This window comes from Oryctolagus cuniculus, chromosome 16 (genome assembly GCF_964237555.1).
Source record: "Oryctolagus cuniculus chromosome 16, mOryCun1.1, whole genome shotgun sequence".
NCBI lineage: Eukaryota > Metazoa > Chordata > Mammalia > Lagomorpha > Leporidae > Oryctolagus > Oryctolagus cuniculus.
The window spans coordinates 20,909,352-20,932,236 of NC_091447.1; the positions used below are offsets into that span (position 1 = coordinate 20,909,352).

The 22,885-nt window shown below is 49.9% G+C and overlaps 1 protein-coding gene across 1 annotated transcript in view; it reads left to right on the forward strand.

Moving 5' to 3' along the window:
- Positions 1–22,885, forward strand: part of CHN2 (chimerin 2) — a 279,635-nt gene that overhangs the window by 151,615 nt on the left and 105,135 nt on the right. Inside the window, exon 3 of the mRNA XM_070059690.1 lies at positions 8,516–8,571. Within this exon, the coding sequence (XP_069915791.1) occupies positions 8,516–8,571 (56 nt within the window). The remainder of the gene's footprint in view (positions 1–8,515; positions 8,572–22,885) is intronic.

The following is a 22,885-nucleotide window of genomic DNA, read 5'->3' on the forward strand; positions in this document are numbered from 1 at the left end:
CTCCTTCAAAAACAGCAAGCAAAGAGACAACCCATTTTCTTGACCCTGCAAACAAAGTCACTGTTCAGTCACTATTGACTGGCTTACTTGCCTGTTCTTCACTCCATTGCTGCAATGGGCTGAATGCCCCAAACCGATTCGGACCTATCGCTGGGTCTCAGGGCAAGATCCATCTTATGTCCACATGGCTTAAAAACTTGTGGTAATGTTAGGAGGAGGGAGGGGGAGATGGATGTTACGAAGCAGCTGCAAATCCTGACTTATAAATGTAGAGAATTAAGGAAATTTTAGAAGTCAGCCCTCAATATTTTATACAAATAGTGCTCATTAATTACTCATTCAACAGACACATACTAAATCTCTGCATTTGTGAAATCTATGCCTTCATTGTGCTCACAGTACTTGGAATTGTGGAACCTTAAGGATGAATAGGAGTGGGTCTTGCTTCCTTTTACCCTGGTTTCCCCTCCTTCCCTTAGAAGCTAACATTATCAAGTTCTTGGCTACTTTCACAGAATAATCTTGTCCCAAAGTCTCCTGCATTGGTGCTAATCTGTTGTTCTCAAAACTCAAAAACATTGATGAAGTCACTGAGAAAGATTTAATTTCTATGCCCTAAAAAGACATTATCTTCAAGTTCAGTGGGAAAAAAAATAAAGCCACGTTCTAATGCTTATGCCAGAACTGTATGAACTATGTGCCCCCAGCAGACAAGTTCAAATCCAACCGTCATGGGTATGCTCTGAAAGATTTTCTTTTCTGAGAGGCCAAGTGCCAATTGGGCAGCTGGTGTGGTGGCTAACAGTGCTCCCAGGCGTCTGCCCTGGGCAGCAGGTTACGGAGTCCTAGCTTCTGCCAGTTTTCCTAAATAGGATTATAGAACCTCAAGTCCTGACCAGCAGACCCCCTGCATCAGAGCCACCTGGTGGGAGTATTTACAGTGATTGTCCCATAACTCTCTCCAGGCCTCTGATTATGAAAAGCAAGGTGGGGAACTGCAATATATTTATTTATGTTTAAGATTTATTTTATTTGAAGAGCAGGGTTAGAGGGAGAGGGAGAGAGAGAACATATGCTTCCTCTGCTGGTTCATTCCCCAAATGGCCACAATGACCAGGGTGGACCAGGCCAAAGCCAGGAACCAGGAGCTTCTTCTGGGTCTCCTATGAGGGTGCAGGGGCCCAAGGACTTGGGTCATCTTCTGCTTTCCCAGGTGCATTAGCAGCAAGCTGCATTGGAAGCAGAGTAGCTGGGACTTGAACCAGCACCCATATGGGGTACCGGCATTGCAGGAGGCAGCTTAACCCATTACACCACAATGCTATCCCAAGAACTGCAATTGATTAAGCCCCAAAGGTGTTCTTTCTGCACACTGATGTCCAGGACCCTGATTTGAAGGTATAAAAGCTGTTTCTTGGCTTTCTCCCAGTGCCACTAGGGAAGGGAAGTCAACTCCAGTAAAACTTGACTTTGTTAGCAAGGCAGGGTCCTCCCATGGCAGCCTGGGGGGCTGGGAAGCACCTGCAATTCCCTGCCTTTACCCTTGAGAAGTTCCCATGACCTCTGGCTCAGCCACATGACCGCGTGGCCGGACGCTATTCATGGGTCCACTTGTCCACTTTAGAAAGAAGTGGCCTGTGAGAAGCCATCCCCGTGGTCTCCTAGGGACTGATGGTCTGGACTGGGCTTCAGCATATGCAGCCATGAGTGCCCAGGTCATTGGCAGGGGTGGGTTGATTCTGTCCCCCAGGAGGGCCAGGCAAGCTTTCTTATTGCGGAAGAGGCAAGGTGAGCTCTGGATTGCTCATTCTGCTTTCAGATCCTTGGGGAGGTGGCTTCTACCCTTGCCCAACAGCTTATTCCCAGGCTAGGCCTTCCCTTGGGTACCACGGAGGGCTCTGGGCTGAGAGTGCTGGGAACGTATTCAGAACATTCCCGTGGGAGCAAATCCCAGCATGCCATTTCTCAGCTCCCAGCACTGCCCAAACAGTGACATTCAGCCTTGGATTTTGTTCACGAGATGTGTGTGTTGAGCAAAGAAAATCCAAGAAGTGACATTTTGAGATTGTGTGACAGGTTTCAGTTAGGGTAAGCATGTCTGGGAGGTGTTTCTTCCCGGGTGTGTGTTTGGTCATTGCTGACTGGGAAGGTGGTGGGCAGGCTGTCGATTAAAGCTAGAAGAGATCAGGCCCTGTTTTTCACCTGGCTGCTCTTGCCACGTTGCCTTCTCCTTATCTTTAGAGACAGATGCATTAGCCCTTGGCAGATACACTTGCGAGCCTGGTGGCCCACTCCCGTGGCTGCCAGCAGCACAGAGCAGCTCTTGCGACTCCAAGCCTGCTCAGCAAGATGCAAGTGATGGATGAGTGTCACATCTACCGTCAAGGGTGCAGAAGGGGGAGGCAGCCCCAGGGCTCTGCCCAGAGCCTCTGCCCTGCCCTCCTGCAAGTGGCCCCTGGGCTAGCAGTGCACTTGCTGGGTTTCCCACTTGGTGACTACTGCGTTTCTTTCTGCCACAGCCCAGAGTGGCTCCAGACCACCAGGCTTTGGGACTTAGCCTGTTGACGTAGGAGAGGAACTTTCCAGAAGGGCCCCATCGCCTGCCTCCCCTCCTTCTGCGTGTCTCAGGACTCAGCTCCTGGCTACCAGGCGGTTTTTCACCAAGTCCTGTCAATCATCCTGTGCAATCAACTACCTTCTCGCCTGCATTTCCACCAGTGTTACTGCAGCTTAGACCTTCACAGTCCCTTTTGTGTGCAAGTAAACCACTCTTCTCTCCTTCTCCCCCTCTCCCTCTACCCCTCCCCCTCCCCCTCCTTCTTCCCCTCCCTCCCCCCCCTCCACTGTTGCCCCTCTCTGATGCCTCTGAAGTGAGGGATCATTCCCGGAAATGGGGTCTGGGAAGCTGAATTTCGCAGCAGCGTCTCAGAGCTTCCCACACGGGATGCAGCCACCGTCTGCCAAAGCCGAGAGAGCAGGGTTTGGTTCAGGGATGCCGGCTCCGCACCTCGATGTTGCCCTGTTAGCCGTGTCACGCTGGCATTTTCTAAGATGGCAGGCATCTCCAGTGGTTTCCCAGGGAGTGAGAATGAGTCCCCTTGGGAGCATAACTGGGAAAATAAGATGCAGATAAGGCTTCTGGCACATAGTAGGTGTTCAAAAAGTGGAAGCCTCTGTTCCTCCATAGGCTCATCCTTGTCACCCTTGTTCTAAAACAGACGAGACTGCGTCCCCTTCCTGTTCAGGATGTGGTGCAGACGTCCGAGTCCAGCCTTGGGTGTGTGCCTCCCACACATCCACACCGGGGCCCAGCAGGTGCCTGCCACACATCCACACCGGGGCCCAGCAGGTGCCTCCCACACATCCACACCGGGGGCCCAGCAGGTGCCTGCCACACATCCACACCGGGGCCCAGCAGGTGCCTCCCACACATCCACACCGGGGCCCAGCAGGTGCCTCCCACACATCCACACCGGGGCCCAGCAGGTGCCTCCCACACATCCACACCGGGGCCCAGCAGGTGCCTCCCACACATCCACACCGGGGCCCAGCAGGTGCCTCCCACACATCCACACCGGGGCCCAGCAGGTGCCTCCCACACATCCACACCGGGGCCCAGCAGCCCTGATGGCCCCTCGCCGACTCTTGAGCAAACCATCCTCTCTTCCCCCTGCAGCTCTGCCTGCACCTGACTTTCACCTGCAGAAACCCTGTGCCTCTGCCCCTCACTGAGCCATCCCTGAGCATCAAGGCTTCCTCCTCTCTCCCGCATGAAAGCCAATGGCCCACCTTGCTTTGTTTTCTCTGCCCGCACCTTCCTCACTGGGTCCCAGGCTGCTCGAGGCACAGGCGATGGTCCCTGGGCTCTTAATTTCTTTACCCACCCACCACTCACCCAGTCTGCATGAAGCACCCACCATGTGCCAAGCACTGTTCTTGGTTCTGGGGACACTAAGTGGACAGAACCTGCCCGCGGACAGCATGCATTTGAATCCAGGAAGATAATACATAAAATAAATATTTACATTTTCTCCCTCCCCTCCTTTCCCCCTCACCTTTCCTCCCCCTCCCATTACATTTAACAGTGCTAATGGTGATGAGCAGAATCACAATGCCATGTAAGGGGGTGGAGTGATGGGGTGGAATTTATTTTTAAAGATTTATTTGTTGACTTGAAAGGCAGTGACAGAGGCAGAAGGAAAGAAACACACACAGAGGTGTTTCGTCTGCTGGTTCACTCCCAAAATAGTTGCAATGGCTGGGTCTGGCCCAGGCTGAAGCCAGGAGCCTGGAACTCCATCTGGGTCTCCCGCGTGAATGGCAGGGACCTGGCTCATCACCTGCTGCCTTCACAGGTGCATTAACAGGGAACTGGATGGGAAGCAGAGCAGATGCTGGCGTAGCAAGTGGCCGCTTAACCTGTTGTACTACAACACTGCCCCCTAGGGGTGGGATTTTATGCAGCGTCAGGGAAGGTCTCCCTGATCAGGTGAGATTTAAGCAGAGACCTTAATGAGGGGGCCAGGGTGAGCCACGCAGATATCTTGGGAAGGAACAGTCCAGGTAGAGGGAGCAGTGAGGGCAAAGGCTCGGAAGCATAGGGAGGATAAACCAGGGATTTGCAATGAAAAGATACATTTTATTGGAAGCCCTGAGTTAAACATTTGTCTTCTATACTTGTTCCCTCTTGGAGAAATGAAAACAGTGGCCTCTTAGGAAGATTCAGTCAAGTATGGCTGTGATACATGGCAGTCCCTGTCTGTCCCCTCCCTCTCGCCCTCCATTCCTCCTCAAGGCCTCCCCTTGATGCTGGCTGCGGTAGCTGGCGTGCGGCAGGTGCTCACCCGCTCGCTGAGATAAATTGCAAAGGAGCACGTAGCTGGCAGTGCTTCCCTCTTGTAAAAGGTGTTTTTCCTTTGCCATCTACATTCCCAATTATGTCCACAAAGTCGTTCCAGCCCTGCCCCCTCTCCCCCAACCTGTCACTTTGGGCTTCAAGGCATTGACAGAGGAAGGAGGGGCGCAGACAGGATCCTTTGCATGTGGGTCTGGCGATTCTCCTCAGGTCTCAAACTCACAGCTCCAGGAGACAGCCCTTTGGTTCCCACTGTCAGCAGCAGCTTCCTGCTGAAACCCAGCAGAGCGGGGCTGGGGCTGTTCGAGGGCAGTAGAGGAGCTCCGTAGCAGTACTGGCACAGACAGTGTGATGTGCACCGCGGTTCCTCTCTCTGATCCACCAGCTCTGCCTAGCGGTTCCTCTTTGGAAACCAGCCTCCTCTGACCCTTCTTTTGCTGCATAAGCCGTGCATCCCCGGTTCCAAAGTCAGAGCAGTAGACTCAGATACACGTTGAGGAATCTTCATCCGCTTTCATCCTTGTCTGTCTGCTCATCCCCTGAAGGTGTTGCACCTGTTACTTCCTGTTCCTTCAAGAGTCTCTTAATATATAGAGCAAAAATGTGAATGTACACGCACTGTTATCATAGTTTTTTTTAAGATTTATTTACTTGAAAGTCATAGTTACAGGAAGAAAGGGAGAGAGATCTTCTATCCACTGGTTCACGCTGCAGATGACCACAACAGCTAGGGCTGGGCCAGGCCAAAGCCAGGAGCCAGGCTCTTCTTCCAGGTCTCCCATGTGGGTGCAGGGGACCAGATTCTTGGGCCATCTTCCACTGCTTTCCCCAGGCCATTAGCAGGGAGCTGGGTCAGAAGTGGAGCAGCTAGGACTTGGATGCAGGTGTTGCAGGTAGTGTCTTGAGCGGCTGTGCCACAACATTGGCCCTTGCCCCTTTTCTTAACATGTACTAAATATACATATGGGAGCATATGCGTGTACATGTTTACCTTGCTTTTTTTCCCCTAGCAGGGTATCTCAGATAGTATCACATGTCCAAGTATGAAGAGCATTCTCAAGCACTGTTACAGGAATGTGGGATCCATGGGAAGACCCTCTGAGCTATTCCTTCCATTGGGGATTGGCACCCCACAGCCTGGAATGAGTGACACTTTGCCCACTTCTGCACTTACCATGCTAATTCCCATGTCTCCCCCCACCCCCCGAAGCTGCTGCTTGTTTTAGTTCTGTTTCTAGCCGTTTCACTCTAGCAAATGCCAGGACCATAAAATGAAGCAAACACAATGTCTGCCTTCACAGTGGGACTTCTAACATGGGGAAAAGCAAGCATTGTTTTTAGAACTCCCACCAATAAATGCAGACTTACGATTGTGATAGATCCTGTAAAGTGAAGTGCAAGGAGTTGCAATGGCACAGAATGGGGATGACGTTTTTGGGTCTGGTGTGAGACATCCTGAAAGGCTCCCTCATGACACTGATGTTTGGACTGAGGTCACAATGATGAGGTTGCCAGAGGTGGAGAGGGGGATAGCATGGACCAAAGGGATAGCACTGCAAAGGCCCTGAGGTTGAAGGGAGTGGTGTGCATTTAGGGAAGGAGGAGGAAGCCAAGGGCTGAGCAGAGAGCATGGTTCCTGGGGAAGTCGTAGAAGTTGGCAGAGACACAACTGTCCATGACAGGGGCACATGTTAGAGACTTTAGCCTTCATCCAGCGGCGGTGGGAGACCATGGAAGCAACGTGGTCTGGTTGACATTTTAAAATAGCCACACTGGCCAGGGGGTAGGAAAGAGGCTACAGGGGGTCAGAGCCGAGAGCTGGGGGTAGGGTGTCAGTGATGGTGATGGACAGGAATGGACGGCCTGAGAAACATGAACAGAGCCAGGATGATAGACTGATGGGGAGCTGGTCACGTGAGTTGTCATGGGTGACGTAGGAAACACCTGCCAGAGAAGTGGCTGGGCCTTGGGTCCTTCACGGGATCCACAGAGAGGTCCTATTGGGAGGCAGTGATCCTTAGTTCAGTTTTTGGGATGTTGAGTTTGAGGTCCTTTGGCCAAACTCAGGAGGAATGTCTGAGATTAGATATGCAGCCTGGAGCTTAGAGGAAGGTGCTGAGCAGAGATGGGTGAGAAAGGAGGTGTTAGGAGAGGAAAGAGAATGAGTCCCAGAGAGGGGCTCAGGTGAGCCTTGGGTGTGACCTCTGAGCCCTGGAGGGGTTGAGGAGGAGGAGTCAGCAGTAGGCATGGGGTGGGGACACCGAGGGAAAAGGGAGACGGCAAGGGTGCTGGTGGGTTGAAGAGGCCGTGGGCACGGTCACTCGTCTTTCCTGTGGCCCACCCCTCTTGGCATCACTCCACTGGAATCTGCAGGGGGAGGAAGGTGCATGGAGGCCTTCTTTTAACTGCCAGTCATTGCTGGTCTCCTTCAGCTCTGCTGTCACAGGCGGGTGCTGTTGTCCTGAGGTGTCACACGCACGGTCGTCAGTCTGGGCAGCCTACGTGTGGCCTATTCAGACATCTAGTAGTGGGTCAGTGTCCTCTGCATGCTAGGGCTGGGTCCTCTACCTTAATGAGATAGCAAACAACCATGTGGAGCCAGGATTACAAAATATATGCCATTATTTTCATATCTGTTCCCCTGTGACTGCCCTTCAATTAAATTTTTTTCTTTCAAATATTTTTAGACCTGAGAATAAATCATAAGTTTTTGCTTATTACATTTTCTAGGAAGACTGGGTGTGATTTTTGTTTGGACTTTTTTGTGGCTTTATCCCATCTGAAATTAATTCTTCTCAAGATTCCCAAGATAACATCACCTTGATTGCTGGCTGCCTCTGATCTCTCCGAAATAAAATGCTAAGGTGTCAGCCTAGGGTAGCTTTCCCCCTGGGAGAAGTAACTAATTTAGCTGAGCAGCAGAAAAAAAAAATCACAAATAATGATTCACTAAATCAGGTGCCTACAAAAGCTTGCCGGATTTTATGCCCCAGGCTGGAGGGACGGGTGTATTGTTAAAGCAGGGTAAGTGAGTGGCTGTTAGGATTTCAGATGTGACGGGGATAGGAAGGAGTCAAATGGATGGGCATCCACAGAGATAGAGCAAAAACTGGAGGGAAGAGGAGAGCCCAGAAAGCGCCTTGGCGTTTCACTCACTCACGGCACAGTCCCCTGTCTGTCTACAAGTGGAATGGTTCAGAGGGAGACTCAAGTGGCAGTGCCAGCTTCCCCCTGGTGTGCACAGAGCCCTCAGCGCCTAAACTCGAGAATCCTATTTACCCTGTCTTACTAGTCGGAGGCTTACCCTTGGAATTTCATTTTTCAAAAAGTCAGAAGAAGTTGAATAGCATCTAGTCTCCCTCGAAAGCCACCAAATGAACAATGCCAGTAACAATTATGAAACTCAATTGGCCTTATAAGGAGAAAAGAGAAATCAATTTTGCCAGTTTACATTCATGGCAACTAATTTCCATATAAATGATCTGACTTTATCCAGTCTAATAAAAAAGGTGCCCTATCCCCTTTGGTTTTTCTTTATTTTTTATGTTTTGTAGTTGCTGTTCTTGAGATGTGCTTGGGTGGATGGAGTTGAAGGCGTGTTGGGCATTGGTGTGCGTTGCTGTTTCCTAAAGGGATTGCTTGTTTTTGCTTTATTGGCAGTGTATCAGCTACAGCAAGAGGCGCCTCGTCCCAAGAGGATCGTCTGTTCCCGGGAGGTCAGTACCCAGCTCCTTCCCATAGCTCTGGTGAATTGTCAGCACCGTGTTGATACTGGAGGCGGTGTGGTTTTCACGGGAGCTCATTCCTGCTCATGTTTGTCAGAACATCGCCAAGTTTAACATCTGCACGTTCTGTATTTTGAAGCCAGACGTTATTTTAAAAACACTTGAAAGCTAACTTGGAATCCGAATTCTCCTGTCTTGCACCATTGCAGAGACAGGGGCCATCTTTGCGCTTCGTGTTTAAGTAACCAAACCAAACCTTATAGGAAAAGTCACTGTGTTTTCATTCTTGGCAACAGCTTAGAAAACGCATCCCCCGTGCAAGGGCTCCCCAGCCCTCCAAGCTTCCTGGCCCTCTTGCACTCAGATTTCTTGTTCCTCTGGGTGCCACTTTAGTCAGCCAATTTCTTTTTGAAAAATGTTTGTTTATTTTGCAAGTCAAAGTTACAGGGGAAGGAGGCAGGGAGGGGGAGGGAGGGAGGGAGAGAAAGCGCAAGCGAGCGAGCGATCCAGATCCAGATCCTCCATCCACTGGCCTGCCCCTCAAATGGTGCAATGGCTGGGGCTGGGCCAGGCCGGAGCCAGGAGCTAGGATCTTCCTCCAGGTCTCCCACATGGGCACAGGGGCCCAAGCACTGAAAGGCCATCCTCTGCTGATTTCCCAAGCACATCAGCAGGGAACAGGATCAAAAATGGGGCAGCTAGGACTCGAACCGGCACCCCTATGGGATGCCTGCATTGCAAGTGGTGGCTTAACCCGCTATGCCACAGCACTGGCCCCCAGACGATTGCTTTAATGAACAAAATAACATCCTTCCAACCATGGGTCCTTACTTATTTTTGTTATTATTCCTTTGATAAAGTGTAAAGTAGCAGGCAGCTTTGAAAGCACCCTGTGTGCCTTGCTGGGGCAGGGGCTCCAATTCCAACACCCTTGAGATTCAGCCTTGAGCACCAGTGCTTTCGGGTTCTGAGCCTGTTTCAAAGGCCTCAGCCCATCCATGTCCTTATCCAGAGTCAGCTTACGTGGCTTACTGAGTTTTTCTACAGAAAATGTTGCTTTCGAAGGGGATTAAATTTCTTCAAGTAATCTGGATTTGAATAGAGAAGACATTTCATCCCAGGAAAATAACTGGGGAAAAACAACAACAACAAAAAAGCCGAGGCGTGTGAAAAAGCCCAGGATGAGTTCCAGTTTATTTGGTAGTCGGATCTTGTCCCGTCACTGCCTCTGCCTTCTGTTGTGCTTTGGATTTCTAGCCGCGTCGAAACAAGAGAAAAATAGGACAAGCATAAATGTTTTAATGAGCTGTGCTCAATAAGGGTGTTCTCAGAGAGAATTAAGAAACGAGTTGCTAAAAATTCCTTCCCTACTGCTTTTCATGTAGTATTTCTCCCAGAAAAGCTATCACCATGTGTGTAGGGAGATCGAGGGGCTTCGGTGTATGGATGAAAAGAACGTTCAGAATTAGCAAGTGGCCAAGGACTCCACTTGGAGGTGTCCACACAAAGCTACCAGGCGCGGTCTGGCACCCACACTTGAAACTCAAGTGCAGGGTAGTCATTCATTCGTTCCTGTGTTGAGTGTATGTGTATGGAAAGCCGCTTTCAGCTATTGGCATGTTGAATGTCATTAAAAAAAGAGAACAAAATTAGGATGTAATTAAATATGTATGTCTAAAACCTTGCCTGTGTGTGAGAGAGAGGGGGAAGTAGGGGCGGGTTGGGGGGGAGTAGGCTGGCTGACTTTGTGGGATGTCTGCAGTGGAGAGAGGTGCATTCGGATTATTTTCTTAAAGAGCCCTCCCCGGTTGATGGAGAGGCATCGGCTGTGTGCACTGCCCAGCCAGCTAATGTTTCACAGCTCTCACCCTCCACCATCCCTGAAGGATAGGATACATGCACAGCCTTTCTTCCCCTCTTGTCTGTCTGCTGAGCTTGGCTGCCCACTTGTGCCCTTTGGCCAGCTTGATTTGTGGGTAAGCCCTGCCTGATCAGCGCTGGCCCCACAGGTCACTCGCCTCTGGGGAATCCATATCCCCTTTCCGCTGTGAAACACGGGCCTTCCACAGCCCCCTTTCCCTAGCAGGCAGCAGGTGTCAGGTTCCAAAGGGCCAAGTTTGCTGGCTGCTGCACAGATGCCACTCAGCTGAGAGCCATAGGGGGTGGCGTCCATTCCCCGGGTCCTCCAAGGTGAAGTTCATTGCAAAGAATTCCTGCCCCTTTCCGGACTTGGCCTCCTGCAGGGGCAGGCACTGCCCACTCTTGGATGCTCCTGCTGCCCGTGGTGCTTCACCAGATGCCTCTTTGCCCTGTCATACACCTGTCTGCTCTGGGTACCTGCCTGATCAAGACAGACAGCCCTTCCATTAGAGCGCGAGGCCTGACCGATTGAAGCTCTGGCAACACCTTTACATAAAGCCTATGTTACAATTTTTTTCTGTTGCATCTCATGTCTTAGCCAGGTCGGAAGAGCCCACACCTTCCTTTCCGATGTAGCCGTCTTGGGTTTGCACCGAACCCGGCCACTCCTTCCCTGGTCCCTGGCTGGGTTGCTCCTCTGCCCTCATTCTCCAGTATTTCTCTGATGATTGGTACCTTCTTTGGCATGGGCCTCTGTCACATCAGGCCCCTGGGCTCATGTGCTAAATGCACACATTGGTGCCCTGAGTGAAGCTTGCCATGACGGACGCAAAGGGCCACTGTCACTCCAGGGCCACCTGGCTCGCTGCGTAGCTTGCTGTCCACAGCTCCCAATCATGGATGGGACCTTTGCTGGAAATTTGATGAGCCAGGCATTCAGACCACACCACAGGCACCATTCAACAAGCTCAGCAAAGCCAAGGAGGCACCTTGGACTTGAGACTTCCGGCTGTGCCTCTTTCCAGCTTCCTGGCTTGGAATCCGAGGGTGGAATCCACTTGGCAGGGTTGCTGTCATGGGCTGTGATTGTCCAGTGTCTAGGATGGCCCCTGGCGCATAGTAGGTGCTCGATAAGCAGTCACGATTCCTGGCTGGTGTGGCAGCCTGTGAGGAGCTGGCTGTGAGACAGTCCCGAGGGACAGAGGCAGAGCAGGAGGAGGATTCTCCACATGGGAGTGCCAAATGGTGATGCCCAAGAACAAGGCAAGATGCTCGGGTCAGGAATTGACCTGGCACAAGGCACGATCCTGAGGACGAGGAACAGGAGGTCCCAGCGGCTGAGCAGCAGCTCTGGCGCCCGTTCAGCCGGGCAGGGGCAGCCGCTGAAGGAGCAGCTCATTGCCTTCTGGAGATTGATCTCTCTGAATTAATACTACTGAGATGCCGCGGCACCTGGCACTCTACACACCTTTCCTCAAGGCTCCTGGCCAGGAGACGCGAGACATCTCCCAGGTTGCAGACTCCGCCCTCGTCCTCTCTGTCAGTCAGTCCCTTCCGAAGAATTGATTCGTTACCAACTGTGAGACTGGGTGGGCTTCCCAGGACTGTGCTGAGCACCGACTCCAGCACATGTTTCTCTGCGAAGACCTCCAGCCCGGGCTCCAGACTCCACTGTCCAGGTGTGTGCTGGGCCTCTCCCCAGCCGTCGAAGCCTCGCGTTCTAAACAGAGCTGGGCTCCACTGTGAAATGGTGCCTAACCTCAGGAGCCCGTGGTTCTCCTCTTCATACTCTCACTCGCTTCCCTTCTGTTCTTAGCAGGCAGCAGGTTTCCCCCACATCCATCTTCTAACTTCCGGCATTACTGCATCTCCGTGACTACCGCAGGATCGGGCCATCACTGCTTCCTGCCTGGGTTAGGGCAGGTCAACAGGCTCCTGTCCTCTCCGGTCTCCCTGCTCCCACTCTTGGCACCCGGTTCACAGCCTGCGTGCGCGCGCGCGCACACACACACACACACACACACACACTTCATTCTTCAGGCAGAATCCCGACTCATCTTTGTATATAAATTGGAGCCTTCAATATTCTTCCCATTACTCTTTTTTTTTTTTTTTTTTTGACAGGCAGAGTTAGAGAGACAGAGAGAAAGGTCTTCCTTCCGTTGGTTCACCCCCCAAATGGCCGCCACGGCCAGTGCACTGCACCGATCCAAAGCCAGAAGCCTGGCACTTCCTCTTGGTCTCCCATGCAGGTGCAGGGCCCAAGCACCTGGGCCATCCTCCACTGCCCTCCCGGGCCGCAGCAGAAGGCTGGACTGGAAGAGGAGCAACCGGAACAGAATCTGGTGCCCTAAACGGGACTAGAACCCGGGGTGCCGGCGCCGCAGGCGGAGGATTAGCCTGGTGAGCTGTGGCGCCGGCCTCTTCCCATTACTTTTAAAATCAAAGCAAATCTTGCTGTGTGTTTGCAGGATTGTCACTGCCCTGTCTGCAGCATTCTCTCTAGATTGCCTTTCAGCCCCGCTAGCTTCCATTTCCATCCGTCAAACAAACCACAGTGTTGCTATCACAGGGCCTTTGCACTTGTCCTTTGCCTGGAAGTCTGGTTCCCAGGTTCCCTGCATATCCAGGTTTCATAGCATCTCTTACCTGATAAACAAGGCCTTCCTTAACCCCATAAAAATGAGCACCTGCCCCAATCCTCAGGTATTCTGTGTCCTGTCTCCTTGCAGTACTTAGTGTATCACTATTACACTTTCCAAATGTATCTATTTAATTGTTGCTGTGTATCTTTCTCTGGGGACTTCATCAGTCTTAATCATAGGTATCTCCCTAGCACTGAGCATAGCTAAGCAAAAATGTGTAATCAGTAAATATCTAGCAAAGTGATGGAAAAAAGGATAGAGACCGCTAACGTAAGGGATTTTGAATCCTCAAACTATTACTAATAGCGTATCCGATTTTCTCAATGCTGTTATTAGGGTAGCGAGCTGGGCTTTTGGCAGTTGTTGGGGTATTTTACTTAAACACAGACTAGTATTTTTTTTTCCTGGAATGGTCTACATTTCTTTTTGGCTTTCCCCAAAGGCCAAAATTCCACTAGAATCGCCTAAAGGACACAGCAAACAAGCAGAAGATTTTTTGTGACTGTAAATGATTTGGTGTCATCTTTTTGGAAATTGCTGTAGTGAATATGGGATTTTAAAAAGCCATTTCAAAAAAAGGGAAATAAAATGGCAGGCTATTATTTCAAATCGTTCCCCATTTTACACAGTATCATTTCTCTTCTCCCTCGCCTTGGAATAATCTATTTGGGAAAACCTTTTTGTTTTCCTAATGTAAAAGTGGATTTTAGAACCGAGACTCCTAGCACGGCTTATCAGAAGCAGCTTTTCTGCTGAGCCTCAGAGCTAAGGGGGAGCACAGGAGAGAGAGCCGAGCTGGCAGTGCGGGGAGGGCAGGGGGCACCCCTACTCCACCTGCTAGTGCATCCCTGGCATTTGTAGATCCCACTTGGAAGAATCCTGCCCTCCTTAGGAGCATTTTGCCGTTTTTGGCATTCCTCAGTCTCTACTGCTTGGCTGTTTCCTACATGGATCGGTGAAACCTGTTCTTTGAACTCTACAAAAGCCTTCCGTTTCTGCATCCTGCTTTTGAAATTTTTATTCATCAGACCGAGACTTCACAGGCTGTTTGTCTTGTCTTAGGGGCGTCTGGAAGATGTTAACAAGCCCTATTGATTGCTTGTATCATCCTCAACTCTCAGGACATTTCAAACCCCAAATTTTAAGTGAACTCAGAGGAATTTTCTGCTCTCTGAGTTCTCTTCACTTCCTTCTTTTATCCACTGAAAGTACACGTTTTAAGACAAAGTGTATTTGGTGGAATGTGAACACTGCAGACAAGGTATGTCTCTAAAATAATGAGATTGATTGCACCAGCCACAAACAAAAATCAATGTCATTACCTTTTAATTGGCTTTATGGCTAGTAATCAGAGGGCTATTTCTTCCCAAGTAAGAAATATATCTGTTCATTTCGTCCTAGACTTTGTCCACTGTTCTCTTTTTTTTCCTCTTAATATTGACACAACTGAGAATAAGGGGCCTTTCTCATCATCAGTCCTCCAGGCTTTCATCTCACTCACTAATGCAGTCAGCTCTTTTTCTTCATGCAGTTCTGTCCTGAGCTGGAATTACTTTGGTTTTAGGCTGACTGGAGTGTAGAGAGAGAAGCTTCCAGGAAAAAAATAAAAAAGCGCTAGAAAAAAATTTAACATATGAGGGGTTTTCCCCCAAAGATGGAACTGAACATTTTTTTGTGCGTTTTATAAAATATAAATGTTCTTATTGTCAAGTACTGTGATGTACCAAAATACATAGCTTCCATACCCCCATACCCCCACCAAGAATAAAAAAAGAATTCACTGTCTTTGGAACAGTTTGGATTTCTAATGTAATACAGACCCAGGATGTATATGCGTTTCCAAGGTGTGATCATAGCCCTGGATACGGACTCTGGGGCTAAGTTGCTGTAGACCCAGAAAGTCACTGAGGAACAGCACCCACACCAGGGTGTGAATTGAGGCCACAGTGGACAAGAGCATGTGGGAGAGCAGGCAAGGCCTGATCGTATGCAAAGCTTCCTAAGAAGATTCTTATTTTTCTTTTGTAAGCATGTATTTATTTGACAGGCAGAATTACACAGAGAGAGAGAGATCTTCCATCTGCTGGTTCACTTCTCAAATGACTGCAATGATTCCAACCAAAGTCAGGAGCCTGGAACTCCATCCAGGTCTCCCACATGGGTGCAGCAGCCCAAGCACCTGGGCCATCCTCTGCTGCCTTCCAAGGCACATTAGCAGGGAGCCGAATCAGAAGCGGAGTAGCTGGAGCTCCAGCCAGTGCTCTGATATGGGATGCTGACATCATAGGTGGTGGCTTAACTCGCTGTGCCACAATGCCAGCCCCCCCCCCCCCCGAGAATATTATAGAATCTCCCTGGGTGACTTCTTAAAATCTAACTTGAAAATGTGTGTTCTCTTTCCTGAGATGGGATTCTCTGTTGTATAGTTCATTGTTTTGGGCAAATGTGAGTAGCTGGCAGCAACCTGTATTGCCACATGTGCTTTGCCAGCCTTGCCTAGCCTGTGACAGCTGTACACCAAGATAGCCCATCATGCATCCACGGATGAGAGTGAGGCGGCCCAAACCAAGGCACAGCAGTGACAGGGAAGGGCTGTCACCGTACGGCTAGGCTTCCACGCCTTTGACTGAAGGTCCCCTCCAGAACACATGCTGTATTGGATTGACATTGTACCCACGATGAGATGTGGGGCCTTCTAAGTGACTGGGTCATGGGAATGTCTCTGTGTCCGATGGATTAAAGTTGCTATGGAGGCAGTGGGTTAGTTTCTCAGGGATTGTGCTCCTGGCTCAAGGTGTGAGTGGGGCCCAGCTTTCTCTCCTGCCTCCGGCATGCTGGCTTGCCCTTCCATCACGTTGTGACGTCCGTAGCACAGAGGCCCTTGCTAAATGCCACCACCATGCCCTCGACTTCCCAGCCTCTAGAACCATGAGCCTAACAAACTTATTTATCAAAGGCCCGGTTGGTGGTATTCTGATATGGCAGCAGAAGCAGATGAAGATGATACCCGGACCTCCATAGCAGTCACTACCCAGAGCAGCCTGGTATGCCTGCTGTGTGGCCCTGCGGCCAGGCCCACTACCTGCCTGTGGGGCTTGGGGTTCCTGGGATGAGGAGGAGGTGCACAGCTCCCAAGATAGGCTTCATGATTTTGCTCACTTGTTTAAATTGTCACTGAGAAATAATGCTGATAAAAGCAGGTGACATTTTGGCTCAGACAAGCCTTGTCTCCTAGAAGGATGTGGCCTGGCTAACCAAGCGCTGAGCGTCTCGAAAACCAATTTTTACCCTCGACTCTATCTGCCATCAGAAACGTGCAGATGGTGCCATCTCCGTCCCGATGTTGCTATGACCACCTTGCCTGGTGGCGCCTGTTTATCTCCTCTCTGTCAATCTCCGATGAGAGCTGACCCGTGTGCAGTACCTACTGTGCCCTGAGCACCCAGTGAAGGGTTTGGCATCTGTTACTCCTCAGAACCAGGCCACAGGAATTGGTCTTCCTCTCATCTCATAGAAGAGGCACGAGAGGCAGGGCCAGAGTTCAACCCACATCGTCCAAATCCAGGCCCTGATTGTCACAGTGTGGTCCCAGGACCAGCAGCAAGGGCATCACCTGGGAGCTTGTGAGAAGTGCAGATTCTCTACCCCCCACCCCCTTAGAATCAGAGACTCGGGAGGTGGCGCCCGGCGACCTGTGCCCTAACCTGCTCTGCAGGGACGCCGACGCCCGCTCGTGGGTGGGATCACTGGGCTGAGGACTGTTCTTGCTGCTCTCTGCCTCTCACTCTGTACCCTCCTGTGTTCCAAGGAACAGAAGGATCAAGTGCTAATCCTTACTGTTTGCCCAGCACTGTGCTCGGCTGTTAAAGGGATGCAACACAGACACCAAGTCATCCCATAGCCTTCTTTATCTTTTTGAGGTGTGTTTTCCCCTAGATGTTATTTTCCATCCAAAATGAACATGTTTCGCCTTTTCTCTTTGCCGTATCCAATGTTCCCACACTGTTTATGTCACACTGACCAAACGTGAACCCTTCTTGTAAGGTTGTGGCCAGTTCTGAGTTTAGCCTCATCTCCCACCCCTGCCGTCTACTCTCGGCGTGCAGGCATTATACAGCTAGTGTGATGTTTGTATGATCGATTTAAAAATCTGTTCTCATTGAGTTCTTCTTAGATGGGTCATTCCCATCTCCATTCATATTCAGTGTCTACTTTTGTGAACTCTGCCTGTCTGGAGGTGTCTTAGGTGTTTTCCTTACCTGTGACTGTGCAAAAAACCTTGTAGATTTATTTGATCGTTGATCGTCATGTCAGAATTACTCTCAATTATATTTCCAATATTATTTCCATTTTCCAACATGCTGGTTCCCCCAAGGGTCCATCATGGGTGTGCTTAATGAGTATGTCTGAATTCAGGATTCTCAGTGACTAGTTTGTTAAGAAGTGCCTGTCCAAAGCCGGCGCTCTCCCAACTCTGCCTCCTCTTCTCGGTGTCCGCTCACCTGTCATCTCTGACATTGACTGAGCCCCTGGTGGTCATTCACCTTTGGCTGTGTCCTCCAACTTGACATTAGCCATGAGTACACCGCATTTCCCAGTCCTGTCCGGCAGCATCACAAGCTTGGCTCACTGGTGGTGTCTCTTCCCGCCTCCTTATTTACATAGCCGGTGTCATCTCCCCGTCTACTATGGAAGGAAATGAAATAGCCTTGGCACGTTGGTTCCATCCAGCACCTTGTGTCTTTCTAGGTAATTACGCGTTGATTGTTCAATGAATTGTTCCTGGAGCTCCCTGAGTGTGTCTACCAAGTCTGTAATTACACTTCTCTGGTTTTCCCTTTGCCCTGTTGTGGTCCTCCATGTTCCATGACTTCCCAAAGACTGTGCTTAATGATGTGGCATCAGCAGCATTTAATTCAAGGCTATGGATCAGACACCTTTGTGTTTTAGAAGCCTTGGTTATTTGAAAGTATAACTTAATCCATTTTCCTCTCCCGTTCATTGTGATTTTTTTAAGTTGACATCAATATACCACAGCTTAAAAATTAATGATTCTCTCTTCTCAGGGCAGAAGCGATGGCACATACATAAAGAGATGATTTGATCCACCATTAACTCAAAAGGCCTTTGAGGCATTGGCAAGCTCCGTGTTTTGAGTTAATTGTAAAATGTTCTCAAGTTGCTATCTGAGAATGGACTTAATTCTTGTCTAGCAGAGATATTGGCAAATGACAGCCTCCTGACTGTGTGATAAAGTTTTTTTTTTTTTTTTTTTTTTTTTTTTTTTTTTTTGACAGGCAGAGTGGACAGTGAGAGAGAGACAGAGAGAAAGGTCTTCCTTTTACCGTTGGTTCACCCTCCAATGGCTGCTGTGGCCGGCGCACTGTGGCTGGCGCACCGCGCTGATCTGAAGCCAGGAGCCAGGTGCTTCTCCCTGTCTCCCATGGGGTGCAGGGCCCAAGCACTTGGGCCATCCTCCACTGTCTTCCCAGGCCACAGCAGAGAGCTGGACAGGAAGAGGGGCAACTAGGACAGAATCCGGCATCCCGACCGGGACTAGAACCCAGTGTGCCGGCGCCGCAGGTGGAGGATTAGCCTAGTGAGCCACGGTGCCAGCTGTGATAAAGTTTTGTTAGTACACAGCAACATGCATTGTCCATGGCTGCTTTCAAGCCCTGTGGTAGAGCAGAGTATCGGAAGCTGGGATGAAGTGGTCCTCAAAGCTTAAATAATGACTGTCTAGACTTTTCCAGAAATGTCACTGAGCCGTAGCTCTGCACCAGAAGTAACTGCAAAGAATAAGTTAATTCATGTCAATGATTTAGGAACGGGCCTGGTGTTTATGTATTGGCGGCACTGGTCTTTCATTTCTACCATCTTCCAAATACCATGTACAAAGATACTTCAGAAAGCCCATAGATATGCAAGCAAACTTACCTTTTAATTTTATGCCAAAAATTTGAAATCTACACATATAAGCAATCTTCAAAAAGTTCCTGGAAAATGAGTATTATGAAAAAACTGTGCATGGGCTTCAATTTTTATATCAAAATAAACTTGTCTTTTAATTCCATTTTTTCCATGCACTTTGTGAGGTATTCTTGTATCATGTTAGTGAAGAAAGAGAATTTTCGCTGAGTGATTTTATTCCAAGCCATTCTAAAACACAGCTCAACTTGGCGTTTATATGTAACACATGAAAATGGATGAAAGAGGCCCAGACAGGTACAAGAAGCAAGTGTTACTGCTGTCTTGTGCCTCCCCCCATCCCTTGTTGGGTAGTGATGGCCTGTTTGGAGGGTGGCCCAGTGTTGGTAAGAACATCTGAGCATATATACACTACACTTGCTTTAATTTCCTGTGCAAAGCTGGTGTCTTCCTCATGTGAAAGCCAGTCTGTGCAGAATTCTGATTGATGATTGGCATGCCCATGCATTTGGGGGGGGTGGCTGTGTCAGCAGCGTTCCCTGAAACACATTTTGCAAATTTAGATTGAAGATGGATGAAGGCATGAACACATACGTAAGCTCTAAGCGAACATAGAACCTACGTGGTGTGCATGTGAGTGTTTGCCGTGAAAGTCTTTCGGCCTTTCGTAGATGCCACCAAGTCGATGGCAAATCTGGTAACCAAAGGTCAAGAAGGAAAAGCAGAGGCTGTGCCAGAGGACTGATGGCTCTGGTCCAGGGAAGAGAGACATCCTCTTGGGTGCTCAGCCCTGACAGGCAGGAGACTGTCTTGGTGTAAGGCGAGCCTAAGAATCTTGAACACGGAATACAGAACTTGTCAGAAGAAGAATGGCTGAAAGCAAGGACAAACATTATTGGGGCCTTTTGCTCTTTAATTGATTACCAGGTTGGGAATTATTTGGCCAGGGCAGTATCTGTCTCAGAAATACTAATGTTATTGTAAATAATAGAGAACAGGCTTCTGGATTTTTATGGCATTGGCATAATATGGAGAAATGAACACTAGGCCTGCAACCAGGGCCCAGGTTTCAACGCTGAGTCTTGTGCTGGCCTTGGGGAGCTGTGAAGCACAGGAATCAATCACTCCAAGCTGTACTTTCTCATCTATAAAAGAAGGCAGGCTGGCGCTGTGGCTCACTAGGCTAATCCTCCACCTTGTGGCGCCGGCACACCGGGTTCTAGTTCCGGTCGGGGTGCCGGATTCTGTCCCGGTTGCCCCTCTTCCAGGCCAGCTCTCTGCTGTGGCCAGGGAGTGCAGTGGAGGATGGCCCAAGTGCTTGGGCCCTGCACCCCATGGGAGACCAGGAGAAGTACCTGGCTCCTGCCATCGGATCAGCGCGGTGCGCCGGCGGCAGCGCACCGGCCGCGGCGGCCATTGGAGGGTGAACCAATGGCAAAAGGAAGACCTTTCTGTCTGTCTCTCTCTCTCACTGTCCACTCTGCCTGTCAAAAAAAAAAAAAAAAAAAAAAAAGGGCAAAGACGCACCCGCCCCGTTCCTGGTGGAAGAACAGAAGGTAAAGCATCCAGTCCAGGAGATCTCAGTGCGGGCCACGCCACCCCAGCAGAGAAGAATGGACTCTTGGAGAGCATGCAAAAAAAAAAAAAAAAAAAAAAATCCTACTCTTATTATGTATAAGGCACAGATACACATACAGAACATAAACAGGTCTGTAGTCAATCTACAATAGTGACATTGCATTGCAGAGAGGTGATGATGGGGAAAAGAACCCTGTCTAAATCCTCTTCTTGGGAGCTGTAACGCAAACATGGCTGAGAATTCACGAGCCAAGCCTTCAGTCCCTACCATCTCCCAAGTTCTGTCCATCTTTCCTTTTCTTGCGGCACATTAATTTTATCAGTCGATGTGCACACTGAATGCTTGTACACTCCTCGGAGGAGGAGAAAAAAAGCCTTCTGGGGAATAAGAGTGGGGGGCATCATCTACCTTTCCCCAAGCACATATCTTAGCATTCTCCCCTGATACCGCTGCACTCCAAACGAAGGAATTTACTAACCAGAGTGAGGAGTTAAACGAGTGCACTCACCCAGTCCCCACCCCCCACCCCGCAGCCCCCAGAAATGTAACAGCCACGTTCATTTTTCCTGGATTTGATTCGATTCTATTGGGTACTTCAAGCCCTGTGAGCTTGAGAGGTATGTGAAGAATTTAAAGAGAGTTCCGGAGAGAATAATGAAGATGAATTAAGGATTGGGAAGTGGAGCCCATTAGCAAAGGTTAAAAGAACAAGGAGGATTTAGTTGGAGGAAGGATAGGCAAGCAGGTGGCACAGACATGACTGCTGGTGGTGGAGCCTGGTTCTCAGTGATGATTCTCAGAGCTCAACTGTGAGGAAGCCCCAAGGCGGGAAGAAGCATCAGGAAGTAATAGGGATAGGAAGTTAGACACGAAGATTCCATCTCTGTGTTTCAGCACTGGGTTTGATTCTCCTTTACAGAATTTCTTATTTTAAGATGTATTTTTTCAGAAGTATCAGCAGAACAGAGAGATCAGCCCTCGTCTTGGTTCTCCTGCCCTGATGGGAGGCTGGCCACGGTGCCCTCCCTCCCTGGCGTTTGACTTGGTCTGAGAAAACGGTTTTACCTGGAGTTGTGGCTTCAGGATGTGGGGCATGAGCAGCCGCTCCAGCCAAGCGTGTGCCAGCTCAGAGCCAGAGCAAGATGCGTACCTGGGTTGTCCAAGCAGGGAGGGCCCGTGGTGGGTTCTGAGAGCCAAGGAATCATAGTGCAGGGAAGTTGCAGCAAGGAACAATGGGTTCCTGGAAGCCACGTGTGAGAGAGGGTTCAAATCCACGAGCAGGTTCTGGAAAGGTGTCCCAAGCTTCTGGGAAGGTGGTCACTGTCTCTGGGTTTTGGAACTGTCACTCAGAGTCCAGAATCCATAGCCAGGATGTGAGTCAGAATCCCCTACAGAGCTTGGCAACCTTTACAGACGCCCTGGCTGCAACCCTGGAGGTTTAGATGGCATGAGAATATCGCTTAGGATTCTGTTGTAAAAGCATTAGAAACCCATTCTAAATGTAGTGCCCATAACAGGTGGAGGCAGGAAAGATGGAGGGTGGTTAGAAGGATATGAGGGGGCCCAGCACTGTGGCATAGCGGGTAAAGCTGCCGCCTGTGGTGCCAGCATCCCATATGAGTGCCAGTTCAAGTCTCAGCTGCTCTACCTCCAGTCCAGCTCCCTGCTAATGTGCCTGGGAAAGCAGTGGAAGATGGTCCAGGTGCGTGGGCCCCTGCACCCATGTGGGAGACCCAGAGGAAGCTTCTGGCTCCTGGCTTCAAATTGGCCCAGCTCTGGCCATGGTGGCTCTCTGGGGAGTGAACGAGTAGATGGAAGATTCTCATACTCCCCCTCTCCCCCTCCCCCCCCCCTCTCCGTGTGTGTGTCTCCTCTCTCTAACTCTGCCTCTCAACTAAATAACTAGATCTTATTCCCTGAAGGAGAAGCAAGGTTAATTTCATTTGGACAGAAAAACATTGTCTCAGGTGAATGTACCCCTCATTTATGTCCAGTAGCAGCAGCAACAGTGAGACAAAAAGTACTTTTTAAAAACTTTTATTTATCTCTGAAAGGCAAAGAGACAGTAAGCATAGAGAGCCCCCATCCACTGGTTCACTCCCCAAGTGTCTGCAAGAGCCAGGTCTGGGCCAGGCTGAAGTCATGAACCCAAAACTCAATCCAGGTCTGCTGCTAGAGCCATCTCCTGCCTTAGCAGGAAGCCGGAATAGGGAGTGGAGCCGAGATTCGAACCTGATAATCTGATGTGGGACCTGGGGTCTTAACAAACATCTTAACTGCTGAGCTGATCATC